Below are 14,928 nucleotides of genomic sequence, written 5' to 3'. Positions count from 1 at the left end.
TTAAAAAACAAAACAAAACAAAACAAAAAAAAACAAGATCAACCTGGCCCTGGGCAAACTCAGGACAGCTGCACCAGACCGCGGTTCCTTTTACCCACGGGGAGGAGTGAGACTCCCAGGACTGGCTAGAAATACACATTTGTTATACATTGGCTGTGGTTTTTCCTAAACCTGCCTGTCCAGAAACTGGTCAGGCCCCGGCAGGTACAAACCGTAGGAAGGGTTCTCTGTGTGCTGTTCTCTGACCACAGAGTGTGACTGCAGTGCTGCTCTGAGGCAGCCCTGCTGAACCCCCAGGCCAGAGGGTCAGGCCCTGTGTGACTAGTCTCCCCCCAACCCACTCCCCCGCCCCGCCTCGTGAAGACTGTGGCTTGGAGGTAGGCACAAACCTACCACTGAATGGTTTGTCAAGTCATGTCAGTTCCCATTTTGTTTCATAATATGGTCTTTGAAACTTTTACTTTAATGTCGACGTGCTGTTGATTCAAAATAATGCTTCTCATTTTCCCGGTGGCTTATGGAACCCCTTCTGCCACTCCTTCCCCCAGAGGTCAAGCTGCTTGTGGGCAACTCAAGGTCAGGGTTAAGCAGCAAATTGTCCCAAGTTTCACCTTTGAACTTTGCATTTGCAATAATCATGTATGTGCTTAAAGAGGACATACTCAATTTAGGCATCAGCCCAGGAGGACTGGTGTTTTCTCTGGACCTGCCCTCCCCTCTTGCGGGTCTGGGTTGTGTCTGCCTCCACAATACCGCAAAGATAGTGTGGGTTCTGTTTCAGACCGTGCACAAGAAAGTAGGTCATAACCTTTTTGCTGGTGGGGGGTCTTGCCTTCAGTTTGTAAAAAAAAAAAAAATGCAACATCTGTGAAGCGTAATAAAGCAAAGTGCAATAAAACGAGGTGTGCCTATACTTCTGTTTATCTTTTTTTTTTTTTAATTCTGATTGGGCACTGAGGTTGGATGGCAACCTTTGGGAGAAGTTCCTGGCCTGGCACCATAGGTTCTCAGACTCATAATTGTCTCCTCTCCTCAGGAGGCATTGAGGGCAAGGCCCAGGCCAGGCCTGGGCAGCCCTGCCCCTCAGTCTCCAGGTTCCTGGCCCTCCTTGCGCTGATCAAAGATCTGTCAACCTGGGGGTTGCTTCAGGCTGAGGATGAGCTGTAATGGGAGACAGGGGTGGAGTCTGTGGAGCTGGGAACAATATCAGGGCTTTATTAACCAGCTCCCTGTTGCTAAGCAGCTGTCATTAGCCAGGAAGGTCGGCTGCAGGCTGCAGTGAGCTCCTCTGGGGAATGACAAGGAAATGCTAATGAGCTGGGAGAGAAGCAGGTGCTGCGGAGGGATTGCTCCCCACCTGGGGATACTGCAGCCAGAGATATTTCAGCACATTCTGAGATTCAGACTCCAGGCGGTGTTTAGTGTGCCTCTTTTCAGTGGAAGGGATTCCTTCTCTCTTCTTCCCACCTGCATTGAATGAACAGCTCATTCTTGGGATACCTGGCTTTTGCCTTCCCTCCAGAAATGAATGAGTAGGAAAGAAGGCCCTCTGGGGAACTGGCTCCCCTCACCTGTTTCGGGCCATGGCTGAGGGCACTTGGTGATGGTCTGTAGCTGAGACTTTGGAGTCCAACAGACCTGGGATCACACCCTGACCTGGTCACTAAGTGTGTGTGTGCGCGAGTTTTCAGCATTCTGAGCCTACCCCAGAGGGTTGGTGTGAGGATTAAAGGAATGATGTCGGTAAAGTACACTGCATGGAGCCAGGTATGCAGTAGGTGCTCAATAATGTTGCTATCATCATCACCAATGACATTCTACTTTGTTCTTGAAAGCGATCCTACAACCTTCCCCATGAAGCCTCCTAGAACTTTCTCCAGGATTCCATCTGGTAATCTGTGTTTCTGGGAGTTTAAAGCATCTGGACAGTCAGAGAAATTGAACTCCAGGAACTCAATCAGGAAATTTAATAAGTATTACGCACATGTTTTTAAACAGTCATCTTTTAGAGATATGATGTCTAAAATTTACTTCAAAGTAATCTGGGGGGAAACAAAAAGTGGTTGGAATCAGTGTAACTGAAACACGATTGGTCACAGCTTGATCATTGCTTAAGTCAGGGTGGTGGATACATAGGGTTTGCTATTGTTTGTATATGTTTGGAATCTTCCATAATGAAATAAAAAAACAGGGATGATGAGAGGATGGGAGAAGGAAGAGATAGAGGTAGTGAATATAGATAACTTCCCTGAGAAATTTTACATAAAAGGGAGCAGCTGAATGGTTCAATACCTGAATGGGGATATAGGGCCAAGGGAGGTGATAGTGATGGTAGTGTTTTTAAGTTGGAAAAATTACAGAATGTTTATATACAAATGAAGAATGTCTCATAGGAATGAGAAGGGGTGATTGCTGGGCCATGCCCTTGAGAGGTGAAAGAGGCTGGTACCCAGTGCGCAGGTGGAAGGGATGGCCGTAGGGAGGAGCACAGACAGACCATCTGTAGGTACAGGAGGGAGGGCAGAGGATGGGCTTGAGGCACTAGAGGAAAGGCACCAGCGTTCATGATCGTCTTCAGGGTGCTGGGCAGTAATCAAGGAGCCTTTTGCACCTCTGCATCTACTGTTGCCTTTGGTCACTCACCACGCATCAAGATGGGGCCTGTTCTTTCTCCCAGTTGTAGCTGAAGCAGAGAGAAATTTAGCAATTTGCACACAGTCACCTCTGCATCTACTGTTGCCTTTGGTCACTCACCACCCATCAAGATGGGGCCTGTTCTTTCTCCCAATTGTAGCTGAAGCGCAGAGAGATTGCACACAAATAGCTAGTAAGGAAAGGGTTTGAACCCATATCTGTCTTGATCCAAAGCCTGTGCGTGCTGCCCAGGGATGGGTCTCACTGGTGAGCTCTGCCTAGGGGTGGAGCCTAGCGGTGTGGGGCATTGAGGTGGAGTTGCCCCTCATGGAGACAGAGCTCGGGTCACCAAAGAGTGAATTCTGGGAGACAGTTTGTCCCTTGCCAAGCTGCGTGAGGCCAGCACTGGCCTGGTTCCCTGGGAAGCTGTTGTGAGCACTGTGTATGCTGACCCTGCCTGACATTCCCAGTGAGGCAAGGAAGATGGGTATGTGTGGTATGAATTTCATTTCCTTCACCTACTACTTGGTTCTGGAATATCGGGGCAGTGCTTTCTTGGTTTAGGGTGTTGAACAAGGCTAAATGCTGCCTCCCAAACTGAAGCAAACAGCCAGCATCACCAGTGTAGGCTGAGGGAAAATGTACTCTAGTTACCATAGAAAGGCTTGTTCAGAGTGAGGCAGCAGTTACAAATCCCTGGGTGGAAGTACTAGCCAGGGAAGTGGGGTGGAGACAGACTGATGATGCCTGGCCTAGGCTCTTTGCTCCTCCCACCTCATCGCTGCAGATAAACACCGACTTCCTCCATTAGCAGTTGAAGGAAGTTCCTAACTTAAAAAGAGGCCACCCATCCCACCCCTTCCTTTCTCACCAGCAAGGCTGCCCTTCCTGACAGTCTTGGCTCCACTATCCAAGGCATTCGGCTTTGGAAAATTCTGCTCTGAGCAGTGTCCCCAGAAACTCCAGGACCACCACCAGCCACCCGTGGCTGGCTGCTCCACCCAGGGCGTTCCTCGCTTGGGTTTTCTATGGCAACTACAACTGAACCTGCTCCGCTGCACAGATAGCAGCTGGCAGAGGTGGGGGAGCAGAGAGCACTTGCCACACCTGCTCCTCCCTTTAGGAAAGAACCCCTCCCAGCTCAGAGCCCTGGGCCCAGCCTTCATGCGATGCTGTGCTAACTCTGGGTGCTGTGTCCCTCTACTTTAATCAACTGGCCTAGATCCTTGAAGGTCATTCAGACCCTATTTTGAGTCTGGGTTTGTCCAGGCCCCTTGGCTCCTGAGCGTAGCTTGAAACATAGATACGCAGGTGAAAGCCAGGGTTGTTTATGGGGACCCCTGAGCTGATTGAAGATCCTTTTCAACCACAGCTGCATTTCCTGGGCAACCATAGCTTTTGTCCATTCCTGTGGGCTCCCGAGACACCTAAATTTGTCCCAGCCCACTGAATTGTTTCTCTGGTCCCTGCCCAGCTCAGATGACCTAAGCAGAGCCCAGATGCTACTGTGGGGATGGGAAACTGAGCCAATCAGGAGACCCTGTTTGCTGAGGGAGCTGATGAAGGAAAGGGTGCCCGTGGACAGACCCAGCCTTTCTGGGTTTTGTGAGTTTTGATTCACCTCCAGGTTGGAGAGAATCGCTGGCATCATCTCATAATGCAATACTGGTATCTGGCTTGGATGGTCACCTACTCAATTATTATAATTATTATTTTGAGTTGGTGATATATTTACTTGGATCAAAAAGCAAAATTATACAAAAGATATACAGTGAAAAGTCTCACTCTTTTCCCTGCCCCCATTCACCCACTTCTCCTCCACCTACAAATTCACACACAGGTAACCACTACCACTTTTGTTTCTTGTGCATCCTTACAGAATTTTTTATACTAATAAAAAAATGTATTCCTTGTTCACCCCACCCTTTTTGTAATCAAGTTATCTAGCGATCAATCATACTGCTCTGCACCTTGCTCTTGGAGACCTTTCCATTATTAGTGTCTAGAGAGCATCCTCCTTCTTTTTCGGAGTTGTATAACATTCTCCTCTGTGAATGTACCCTGTTTATTTCACTATTTTTTATTGATACACACGTGGATAGTTTTTATCCTTTTGCTGTTTAACTAAGTAACCTGGCAGTTATATCTGTAGACTAGATTCTTTAAAGAGGGGTTACTGGGTCAGAGGTTACTTGCAATGTTGGCAGTGCCGCCTGGCCTGCATAGGAGTGGTACCAATCAACCCTCCCTCCAGCAAGATATGAAAAGATTCAGGAACTTCTACCTACCAATGCCTCTTCCATTCCAAATTGGGCTCCTTGGAATGATTAAATCAGGCAGTAAGGGGTTTGTAGGAGGGGACCCTATCAGATGTCATTAGTACTTGTGGTCTCCACCCATTTAGCATTTGTTAACCCTATAACTTCATAGACTTTAGGGACACGTCGGAGGCTGGCGAGGGAGAGTCGCAGGGCTAGTCTGGGCCTGTAGTTCCTAGCCTTTCTCTGGGAAGATGGTACCAGACCTTTTTAGGGGAAGGAAGATATCCATAGCAAGGTGCTAGAGTTAAAATTAGTTCCACTCTGCCCTGGCCGGTGTGGCTCCATTGAATGTTGTCCATGCACCAAAAGGTTGCAGGTTCAAATCCTGGTAGGAGACATGCAGGAGGCAGCCAATCAATGTTTCTCTTTCTCTCTTCCTCTCAAAAAAAAAAAATCATCAATAAAAATATTTTTAAAAATAAAATTAGTTCCACTTCTGCCCAGAGTTGCGGTTTCTTGGGCCTTGCTATCAGTGGGACAGATGATATGTAGAGAGGGTACCCTGGGCTCATCTGGCACCATAACTCAGAAGGCCAGGGTCAGGAGATAAAAAGGATCATGCTTGAGTCATGTCTCTGTTTCTATTTTGATTCATTCGCCCAAACCTTTCCACCCAACTAATGACTGAAAACTGTTGATTTTTATTAGTGTGTGTTTTTCCCACATGAAATGAGCTGAATGATGTCAGGGCTGTCTCACCCCTATTCTGGTGCATCCAGAGTGGCTGTAGGTGGTTCCTGGACACACTGGAACAGGGGGTCCTGAAGCCTTTATGCCTCGGTGACCAGGCCCCAGACAGCTCAGTTAGAGGGGGATGGGCCTGCTGACTGGTGCTTTAGCTGTGATGGGTGTCTCCTGCCAGGCCCTCCACCCTGGGGGTGAGTCATGGTGGCCATCTGGGGCAGGAAGAGTAAGGCACCCAGTTCTTACTGCTTGGTGCTCTGGGCCAAGGAGGGGAGAAGAGGCACAGGCCTCTGTGTAGACTTCTCTCTGGGGAGCAGGGACAGCCGGAGAGGTGGACATGGTTGCTGATGGGTCTGGAACGGCAGCTCTGAGTGTGGCATTCACTGTATATTAAAAGAGAGAGGGTCTTTATATTTGCATCTCTGAGTTTTGAATGTCTGTTTCTGCTCAACTTAAAAATCTTAGAGCAAGGGTCTTAAACTTTTGGGTGTCAAGTACCCCTTTTAGAAGCTAAAAGCCATAGATCCTCATTCAAAATAAAAGCACTCTCCGTAACAATGCTGGAGCAATTTCAGGGGTCACTGGAGCCCCAGAAGCCCACCCCCTAACCCTCTTAGGGTAGTAGTTCTCACTTATTAGTGTTGTTATTATTACTGTGATTATGTTATTATTTTGCCTACATACTGCACACAGTAACATTTTTCATTGCATGTGCTGATTCTCTGTGGAGGGGTGAGAGGGATTTCTCCTTCCCCAGACATTGCCTGGGCGCTTTTCCTGGGTTTCACAGAAGGAAAGGAGCTGTAGGCTGAGAAGGGGGGACTGGGCATGATATTTGGGCTTATCAGTATTTCCCTACTTGGAGTGACTGCAGAGGAATGCCTTTGCTTACTCCAGAGAACCCTAATGCCCGTGTTCAGAGACTGCCTAGGAAGATGGGTGAGGCCAAGGAGGATGGGTGTGCCACTGCCTGCCATTCCCAGGCTCCCCAGCGTGGCTGCATTCTATCTCCTGGGGAAAGTGGGAAGGTTAATGACTAATTATCCCAGCCATTAGTCACATCACGAAGGCACTTGATTCCCTGCAGGATCAGTGCCACCTGCTGCTACTCTCCCTCTTCAGTGCTCTGGGTGAGGAGTGCGAGCCTAAGGAAATAGTCACCATCTTCCTACAGGTGTGGACTTGTTGCTGCACCAGCCCCAGGGCCCCGAGACGGGACAGAGGGGGTCTCTCCCCCGTACACCCAGGGCCACACGAGACCTCAGGGACAAGGGGACTAGCTATGGAAAAGAATATGTGGACACTTATGCGGAGATTCCACCACATGCCCGTACACACATCAGATGTGTAGCTATATCTGTTTGCATGCACATGTGAACATAGATGTAGGAACAGGTGTGAAGGAGAGGCTGCGCCTGGTAAAATAAGTCCTCCGAGGCCTGGGCAGGGAAGAGCTCTAGCAGGAAGCACTCAGGAGAGGGAGGGGTCCTGCCTCTTTCCCCACCCCTGGGGTGCTCTCACTGAGCTGTCTGGCCTCCAGGGATTCTCCACCTTTTTTATGGTCCTCACAGCCCCAGTACAAGAGGGCCAAACAAAGCTCATTTTTATAGGACAGCAGTGACTGCCTGTCAGTTATTACAGTGAAGGCAGAAATCAGGTGAGAACCTCTGTTTTCAGCAATTATGTCCTAAGTCTGGGTTTCTAACAACACTAGTCACAATAAATGATGGGCTTCATTTCCCCTGTTCTCTAAGAGGACAGCATCTGCACCCACCTCTGGGCAGGCTGTGATCCTGCCTCCAGCGCATCCTCTCTTGCCAAGTCCCAGTCCTGATAGTGAGCTGCAGAACAGGGTCTCGACAAACAAGGGTGAGGAGTCAGGAACCGACAGGGACCAAGGTGCCCCCTGCGTGCAAGACCTTATGCCATAGATTGTACATACTTCATCTCGTGTAACCTTGCATACCAGTCCTTAGAAGTATTCCTCGTTCCACAGATGCTAAAACAGAGGTTCAGAGCCGAAGTCACTTACACAGGTTTCCCGGAGATGGGATGAGTGGCCCCACCAGTTTCAGACGCTGTTAGCCCGCCGCCCTGCCTCCAGCATAGCACTGTTTTCCATCCTTGTGAAGGGAGCACCTTCTCCCACCTGTGCCTTCCTGCCCTCTGAACACACCTGGAGAAGGTGAAGGGAGCTCAGGCCACTACTATGTTTCCGTGATCAGATCCCTTCCCCTTTGAGGGCTTTTCCCTCCTGGCTTGTAAAACGATTAGCTTGGCCTCAGTAACGGCCAAGTCCCCTCTTCCCCCGAATATACACACTCATATTTTTAGATTCTATTCATGGCCAGGAGAACTCCCCACTCCCCCACCAAACGCTTCTTTCCTTCCTGTGGAGTCTGTCTGCAGTCAGCAGTATCCAGATGGAGAGAGGAAGTCTACCCCCTAAAACATGAATGAATGAAGGGAAGCCCTCCCTGCATGGGAAATAGAAATCTCTCATTCTTGGCTGCGGGGCTCATCAATAATTCAGGGGCTGCTGTCGGATCTGATCTCTGCAATGGCTTCGTCAATATTTCAGCTCCTTCTCCAGAACCCGTTTCTTAGCAACCACAGCATCCATGCTTTCCAGGAGGGCTGTGTGCTGGGTGCTCCCTGCATGTCCAGTCCTGTAAGTGGGCAGGGGTGGGGCTACCCGTGCCAACTGGAACTGGCAACTTTGGTTCTCACAGCCCCAGGGCGATGCTGCACACAGGAGGCATGTACACACCAGGTGAGTGAGAGGAACGGCCTGGCATGGGGCCCTTAGGGCAGGAGCAGGTGGAGAGGGAAGGGAATTTTGCAAGGAGGTCGGTGTATCTTCCTGGCCTGGCCTGCCTAAAACTGACACCCCACGCCCTGGTCCTAGGTCAGCCTGCCCTCCCTTGGTGTGGGGAAGGGTGTTCTCTTCTCTCCCCCTCACCCAGGCTCAGGTGCTGGTTTCCTTTGTGGCCTAGGTGCGGTGGAGGCTTGCCTCCTGCATCAGCTGAGACGCCGTGCCGCCGGCTTCCTGCGCAGTGACAAGGTGGCAGCTCTGTTCACCAAGGTGGGGAAGACGTGCCCAGTGGCTGGGGAGATTTGCCACAAGGTCCAGGAGCTGCAGCAACAAGTTGAGGGCAGGTGAGCCCTGAGTCTGCCTCCCCCGCCCCCTGCTCTTACCATTTGGTATTTGCTACTTCCCAGGTTGGCTTCCTGGGCTCATTTCTTGCAGGGCCTCTCAGAACCAGCCTAAGGGTGGGCGTTGGCCACTTTCAGGCACAAGGCCTTCAACACCTCCACCTAGTCAGTCCTCCGGATTCTCATCTTGTGGCACCAAACTGCCCTCCCAGTGCCACCAGTCTGGGGCTCAGCCCTGGGCTCTCGCATTCTTAAAGCCCACCCCTCCTTGCAGGAAGCCCTTGGTGGGTAACCAGGAGGCCCTGCGGAGACAGGGCTCTACCAGTGGGAAGGCCCCAGCCCTCAGCCCGCAGGCCTTGAAACACATATGGGTCCGCACAGCGCTCATCGAGAAGGTGCTAGACAGGGTCGTGCAGTACCTGGTGGAGAACTGCAGGTGAATGCCCCTCCCTGGGGCCCAGCTCCTGAACATCCCTTCAGCATCCCTGCCTCCGCAGGCTTGGCTGTCCACCTTGGCCTGTGAGCATGCCCCATCTCCCCCGTAGCACCTCGAAAGCATGGGCTACACCACACACCTCACAAAGCTCAGTTCTTGTTTGTTTTTTATTGTTTTTTGCTTTTCTTTCTTTTTTAAAAAAATTCTTTATTGTTGAAAGTATTACATGTGTCTCCTTTTCCCCCATTGATCTCTCCCAGCCTGCTCCCGCCCCCGCCACCTCCCCCCCAGCAGAGGCCCTTACCCCCTTACTGTCTGTGTCCATTGGTTATGCTTATATGTATGCATACAAGTCCTTTGGTTGATCTCTGAACACCCCCCACACCCCCGCAAAGCTCAGTTCTTATGGGTTTATTTCTTCTTGGTGACTGACATGCATTTGGTGTCTGTGGGAACGTCCCTGCTTGGTGAGCTTGACTGCCCTGGAATGAGTCCGGGAGCCCCAGCAGTCCCCCTGTCTGTCTCTCCCGCTGGCAGCAAGTACTACGAGAAGGAGGCATTACTGGCAGACCCCGTGTTTGGCCCTATCTTGGCCTCTCTTCTAGGTGAGCCTGAGAGCAGAGCGGCCTACACTGGGCCAGTGGGAGCGGAGGGTCAGGTGCTGAGGGGGCACCATCCGAGCTGGCTGTCCCTGTCTCCACAGTGGGACCCTGTGCTTTGGAGTACACCAAGCTCAAGACAGCCGATCACTACTGGACCGACCCTTCTGCTGATGAGCTGGTCCAGCGGCACCGTATCCGGGGTCCCCCTAATCGCCAGGACTCCCCTGCAAAGCGCCCAGCCCTAGGAGTAGGCATCCCTTCCCTACCTCTTGTGCTCATCCAAGTTATGCCCAGGGGCCTGTCGGGAGGGGCAGCTGGTCACCGTGCTCCTTGAAGATACAGGCTGGGCCTTGGAGATGCCCCAAGGTAGTGGCCATCCCAGAAGAGCCTTTTCCCCACACTGGCACTTAAGGCCAGGAGCACACCACTGGTTTGCGGGTAGAGAGCAGAGGGTGGCTGAGAGCAAACCAGGGGCAGGGGGACCCCTGGGGTCAGCTAGAGAGGATCTGCCTGGAAACCTAGGGTCCTCCCTCCAAGGCTGATTTCCCAGGGCTGGGGCTGAGCTGGGACTTTGTGCAGATCCGGAAGCGGCACTCGAGCGGCAGCACGTCGGACAGGCTCGCTGCCTGCGCCCGAGAGTATGTGGAATCCCTGCACCAGAACTCCAGGACGCGGCTGCTCTATGGCAAGAACAACGTGCTGGTGCAGCCGGTAGGAAAGCTTAGTGCTCGCCCTCATCCTCTTCCGAGGGCCCCAGGAAGGAACCTTCCAGCCACATTCATCCCTTTCTTAAGGGGCTTGACTAAAGAGAACCCTCCCCCCGCCCCGCCCCGATTCACTGACTCATGCCCAGTCTTGAATGGGTGGGAGCCGGAAACGGCATCTGTTCTGCCTGAGAACCAGAGCATCCGGGGATGGGAATGGCAGCCAGCAGGCAGCTTGGGTATGGCTGGCCCAGGACATACCTGGCATCTAGGAAGCTGACAGGGCGGAGCCAGTGGCACCAGGCCAACCAGGAAGAGTTTATGTCTACATCTGTGTGTGGCTCGTGCCTCCCCTGCTGCTGCCCGGCCCCATTCCAGGACCCTGGATTGGACTAGCTGGGCCTCCCCAACTCCCACCTGCAGCTCGTTTTCCATAGGCCATTCCTGGGAGCCTCTCAGCCCCTCATCGTCTCTCTCTTCTGGTGTGTCTCCTCCCCGCAGAAGGAGGACATGGAGGCTGTCCCCGGCTACCTCTCCCTGCACCAATCTGCAGAGAGCCTAACTCTGAAGTGGACCCCCAACCAGCTCATGAATGGGACTCTGGGGGACTCCGAGCTGGAAAAGAGGTGGGGGCTTTGGGACTCACCGCAGGAGCCACGGAAGGGAGTGAGAGCTTGCCAGCAGGCGGGGGGATGGAGAGGCCCAGCCCGCTCCAAGAGGCAGGCTCACACCTTACCCGATGCCAAGAATTGCAGAGAGAGGCTGCCTGGCAATATTCCCAAGCTCTCTAAGGTCCAGCCAGTCCTGGACATTAAGAGGTTTTCCTGAGCCAAGCTCGAGGCATCTGAGGCTGCCAGGCTCTGTGCCATGAGGGCAGCACGGAGCCCAGAGGGACATGGTTGGCTGAGGTCACTTCTCGGCTATGGTCTTCGTGTCTACAGGGTGGTTTCAGGGGTGTTGGGGCCAGGAAGTGAGGAAGGCAGGTTGGCTTGTCTTGCAACACAGTGACACCAACTTGGTTCCTTTCCAGCGTTTACTGGGACTATGCCCTGGTTGTGCCCTTCAGTCAGATCGTCTGCATCCACTGCCACCAGCAAAGTGAGCCTCCCTTGTCCTGGGCACAGGGGTGGGGGAAGAGAGACTGCCTTCTCCCAGTCACACACTGCGCATGGCCTGTTGAATGTCTGTCCTCTCTTGGTCACCCCCACACTCTAGCCCTACTGTCCTCCTACCCAGTCTGGAGGCGTGGCCAGTTGTGCTGCAGCGGTGGCTGGGAGGTCGTGGAGGCCCAGCTTCGCTCACTCGTGTTCACCCTCCCCTCCCCCAGAAAACGGTGGCACACTGGTACTGGTGAGCCAGGATGGCATCCAGAAGCCACCGCTGCACTTCCCGCAGGGAGGACACCTACTCTCCTTCCTGTCCTGCCTGGAGAATGGGCTTCTGCCTCGGGGACAGCTAGAGCCCCCGCTCTGGACCCAGCAGGGGAAGGTACGCAGGGCTTGGGAGGCTCCGGGTGAAGGGATGTGTGAGGTGAGTTCTCTGCCCACCTCCCTTCCTGTCCCCACACAGAGTTCCTAGGAGCAGCCTTGGGTGGGACCCTGGGATGGACTCTGCCCTGCACAGGCTAACTGCCCACCTCTTCTTCCCCAGGGGAAGGTGTTCCCCAAGCTGCGGAAACGTGGCAGCGCGCGGTCCGTAGATGTGGACGAGATGGGCACAGGCTGGGCCACAGACTACGTGTTCCGGATCATTTACCCTGGTCACAGGCATGAGCACAGTGAGTGTCCCATACTTCCGCTGTGGAGAGAGAAAGATGCTTCGGGGGTGGGGGAGAACAGCATCACCCAGGAGGGGCAGCAGGCAAGGTCCACTGACCAAGCCGGGTTCGGGACTTAGCCTCTCATTGGACCTTTTTCTGCAGATCATCCCCCTGAGAATTTGCTTCTCTTCTACCTGCTGTCTTTCCCTTCCCTTGTCACCCCAAGACTCTTGGCTCAACTGACCCAGGTGTCTCTACACAATATTCTCTTAGTCATCCATTCACACCCTGCCCCGGGGGTGAGGGGGAATGTGGTGAGACTAGAGACAGAGGGTGGAGGACTCTCCATTTCACCTCGGCCCACTACCTGACCGCCACACGGTGGCCTGGGTGCGGGATCAGTGCTTCTTTTTGGATGGTGCACATTGTTAACTGACTCCCCTAGAGCCAGAGCCCTTCTCACACCAGCTGCTGATGAGAGGAGCCGCAACGGGAATAGGGGTGCATCTGAAGAGGGTGAGGCTTTCAGCTGGGGGGGCTGGAGCTGAAAGTGGCTTGGCACTTGTGGGTCCTGTCCCCCTGGACATACCCCTCTGGATCCTAATAGATGTCCACCAAGCCCAGAATTCCCCTTCTGGTCAGAGTGCTCTGCCCCCCGCACAGGTTTCTCCGGGCCGGACTCACTGATCTCGGGAAGAAGGTCAGGGAATTTGCCAGCCCGGAGCATTTGCCAGACCACCTGCTTCCTAAATTTCCTAACTTGTGCCAATAAGTTGTCAACAAGTTGTCTCTGTATTAACAGACAGATTACCCAGACTGTAAACACATAGCCGCAGCACAAGGAGTCCCAACAGGCTTGAAGGGCAAAGATGTGGGGTTCCCCTTCCCCTCGATGTGCCTGACTAGGAGACACATTTGCCAGAGCGTGTCTGCACACCTGGCATTTAATCTCGGCCTATCGCTCGGCTTAGGTTGTTCAGGCTGCACGTCCTCTCTTAAGCCTTGGCATTTCCCATTTCTGGTCACTTCATTTCCCTGGAGGGCAAGCCAGGTGCCAAGGAGCTGAAACCCAGCGGGTGACTCAGGCTCCTCGAGAGCAGCTCTGGGAAATCCTTGGAGGAGAAGTTTGGATTTATAGTCTGAAGGGGGAGATTTGGGGTAATCTTCCGATTTGGCCCAGCCTGACCATGACAAGCTGAAGGGTGCTCAGGATCCACCTGCCGACAGTCACGCCCAGCCTGAGCCAGGGCCGGGAGCTCCTGGGCTGCTGGCCTGTCCCAGCTGGTCCCCGTCTTTCACTACCCTGGCTCCCCCATCAGTTCTCTCTTCTCTGTTCTTCCTAGAGAGGGCCTTCTTCAAAAAGTGGAGCTCTGTAGCTGCTGCCGTCCCCCCACTTCCTTCCATACTCTCCCCAGTAAGTCAGAGGACTCTCAGGTCCCCTCTGTTCCATCCCTGCAGGCTCAGGGTGACCCGGACTCCATTCTGCTCCCCAGGAGGATGGATCCGGTCCCTCCTGCCCCAGGACCAGGGTCCTTATGCTTTGCTCTCTCGCTGTTCTCTTTGAGCAGTCACTATTAACTACCACCACCTAGCGGCCAGCCGCGCGGCCTCGGTGGACGATGATGAGGAAGAGGAGGATAAACTACACGCGATGCTCTCAATGATCTGCTCGCGGAACCTCACAGCTCCCAATCCGATGAAAGGTTTTTATCCCTCCCTTTCTCCCTGACCTTCCCCTTCCCTCTGCCCTACCCCCTGGGCCCACCGGCCACCCACCGCAGGGGCTCGAACTGCAGTGTTGGCATTATGGGACCTGCACCCTGGGTGGTTCCCTTCCATCAGGAGGCAGATCTGGGAGGGTAGAAGGAGGATGTGCGGCAAGAAGAGGGGACCAAGCAAAAGGCAGTTGGCTCTGGGCTCTGTGAGGAGAGGGAGGAGATCCCGCGGTGAGAAGGCCTGATGACCTGGTTGTCCCTTGGAAACCCTGATTGGCTGTCTGAGCCCTGTTCCCACTCTTGGACAAACCCAAGACAGTGTCTCTCTTTCTCTCCTGCTGGCTGGGCCGACTGGCCTCTGGGCCCTGTGCCTCTGACTCCTAACTCAACGGAAATAGGACAGAAGTACCAGGCCAGAGGGAGGGGCTGGACAGCGCCTGCAGACAGGAGCCACCAGGGGGTCAGGTGAAGGGTGGGGCCATCCTGGCAGGAGACCTAGGGCTCTGTTTACCCAGCAGGCCTGGGTGTTCCAGCAGGCACTGCCTGGTGCTTTAGTATGAAGTCTAGAGTCTAAGTCAGGTATGTTCCACCCCCACGGACCTCAGATTGCACAGCTGCAGAGGTCCCTTCATTGTAAATGACTCAGCACAGTGCTCACAGCCACTCTGTCCATTGCCCATCTTAGCACAGAGCTCGGCTGGTGGAGAGGGAACCCCACTCTCTTTCTGGAGTGTGATCATCAGCCAGGGAACCTGTGCGGGCTAAGCCAGGGTGCTCAAGGGATATTGGTTATGAAGGGCCAGCTCTCTTGGAGTTTAGGGGAACTTGCCCATCGCCGTGCCAGTAGTAAGTCTCCCCATCCCTGGGCAACCAAGTCCGTGGCCTAGCACACCCTCAGCACACCCTGCCAGCTGCCC

At 53.4% G+C, this 14,928-nt stretch overlaps 1 protein-coding gene across 1 annotated transcript in view; it reads left to right on the top strand.

The window, feature by feature from the left end:
* The window catches only part of SGSM2 (small G protein signaling modulator 2), a 56,815-nt gene that overhangs the window by 29,261 nt on the left and 12,626 nt on the right, over positions 1-14,928 (top strand). The window contains exons 4-13 of the mRNA XM_014529303.1: positions 8,636-8,798; positions 9,070-9,231; positions 9,769-9,836; positions 9,935-10,080; positions 10,413-10,544; positions 11,039-11,163; positions 11,568-11,635; positions 11,865-12,025; positions 12,188-12,314; positions 13,865-13,999. Of these exons, the coding sequence (XP_014384789.1) occupies positions 8,636-8,798; positions 9,070-9,231; positions 9,769-9,836; positions 9,935-10,080; positions 10,413-10,544; positions 11,039-11,163; positions 11,568-11,635; positions 11,865-12,025; positions 12,188-12,314; positions 13,865-13,999 (1,287 nt within the window). The remainder of the gene's footprint in view (positions 1-8,635; positions 8,799-9,069; positions 9,232-9,768; positions 9,837-9,934; positions 10,081-10,412; positions 10,545-11,038; positions 11,164-11,567; positions 11,636-11,864; positions 12,026-12,187; positions 12,315-13,864; positions 14,000-14,928) is intronic.

Source organism: Myotis brandtii, unplaced genomic scaffold (assembly GCF_000412655.1).
Source record: "Myotis brandtii unplaced genomic scaffold, ASM41265v1 scaffold1167, whole genome shotgun sequence".
Classification (NCBI taxonomy): domain Eukaryota; kingdom Metazoa; phylum Chordata; class Mammalia; order Chiroptera; family Vespertilionidae; genus Myotis; species Myotis brandtii.
Note: the sequence above shows the minus strand (reverse complement) of the source record. Positions and strands in the feature narration are given on the sequence as shown.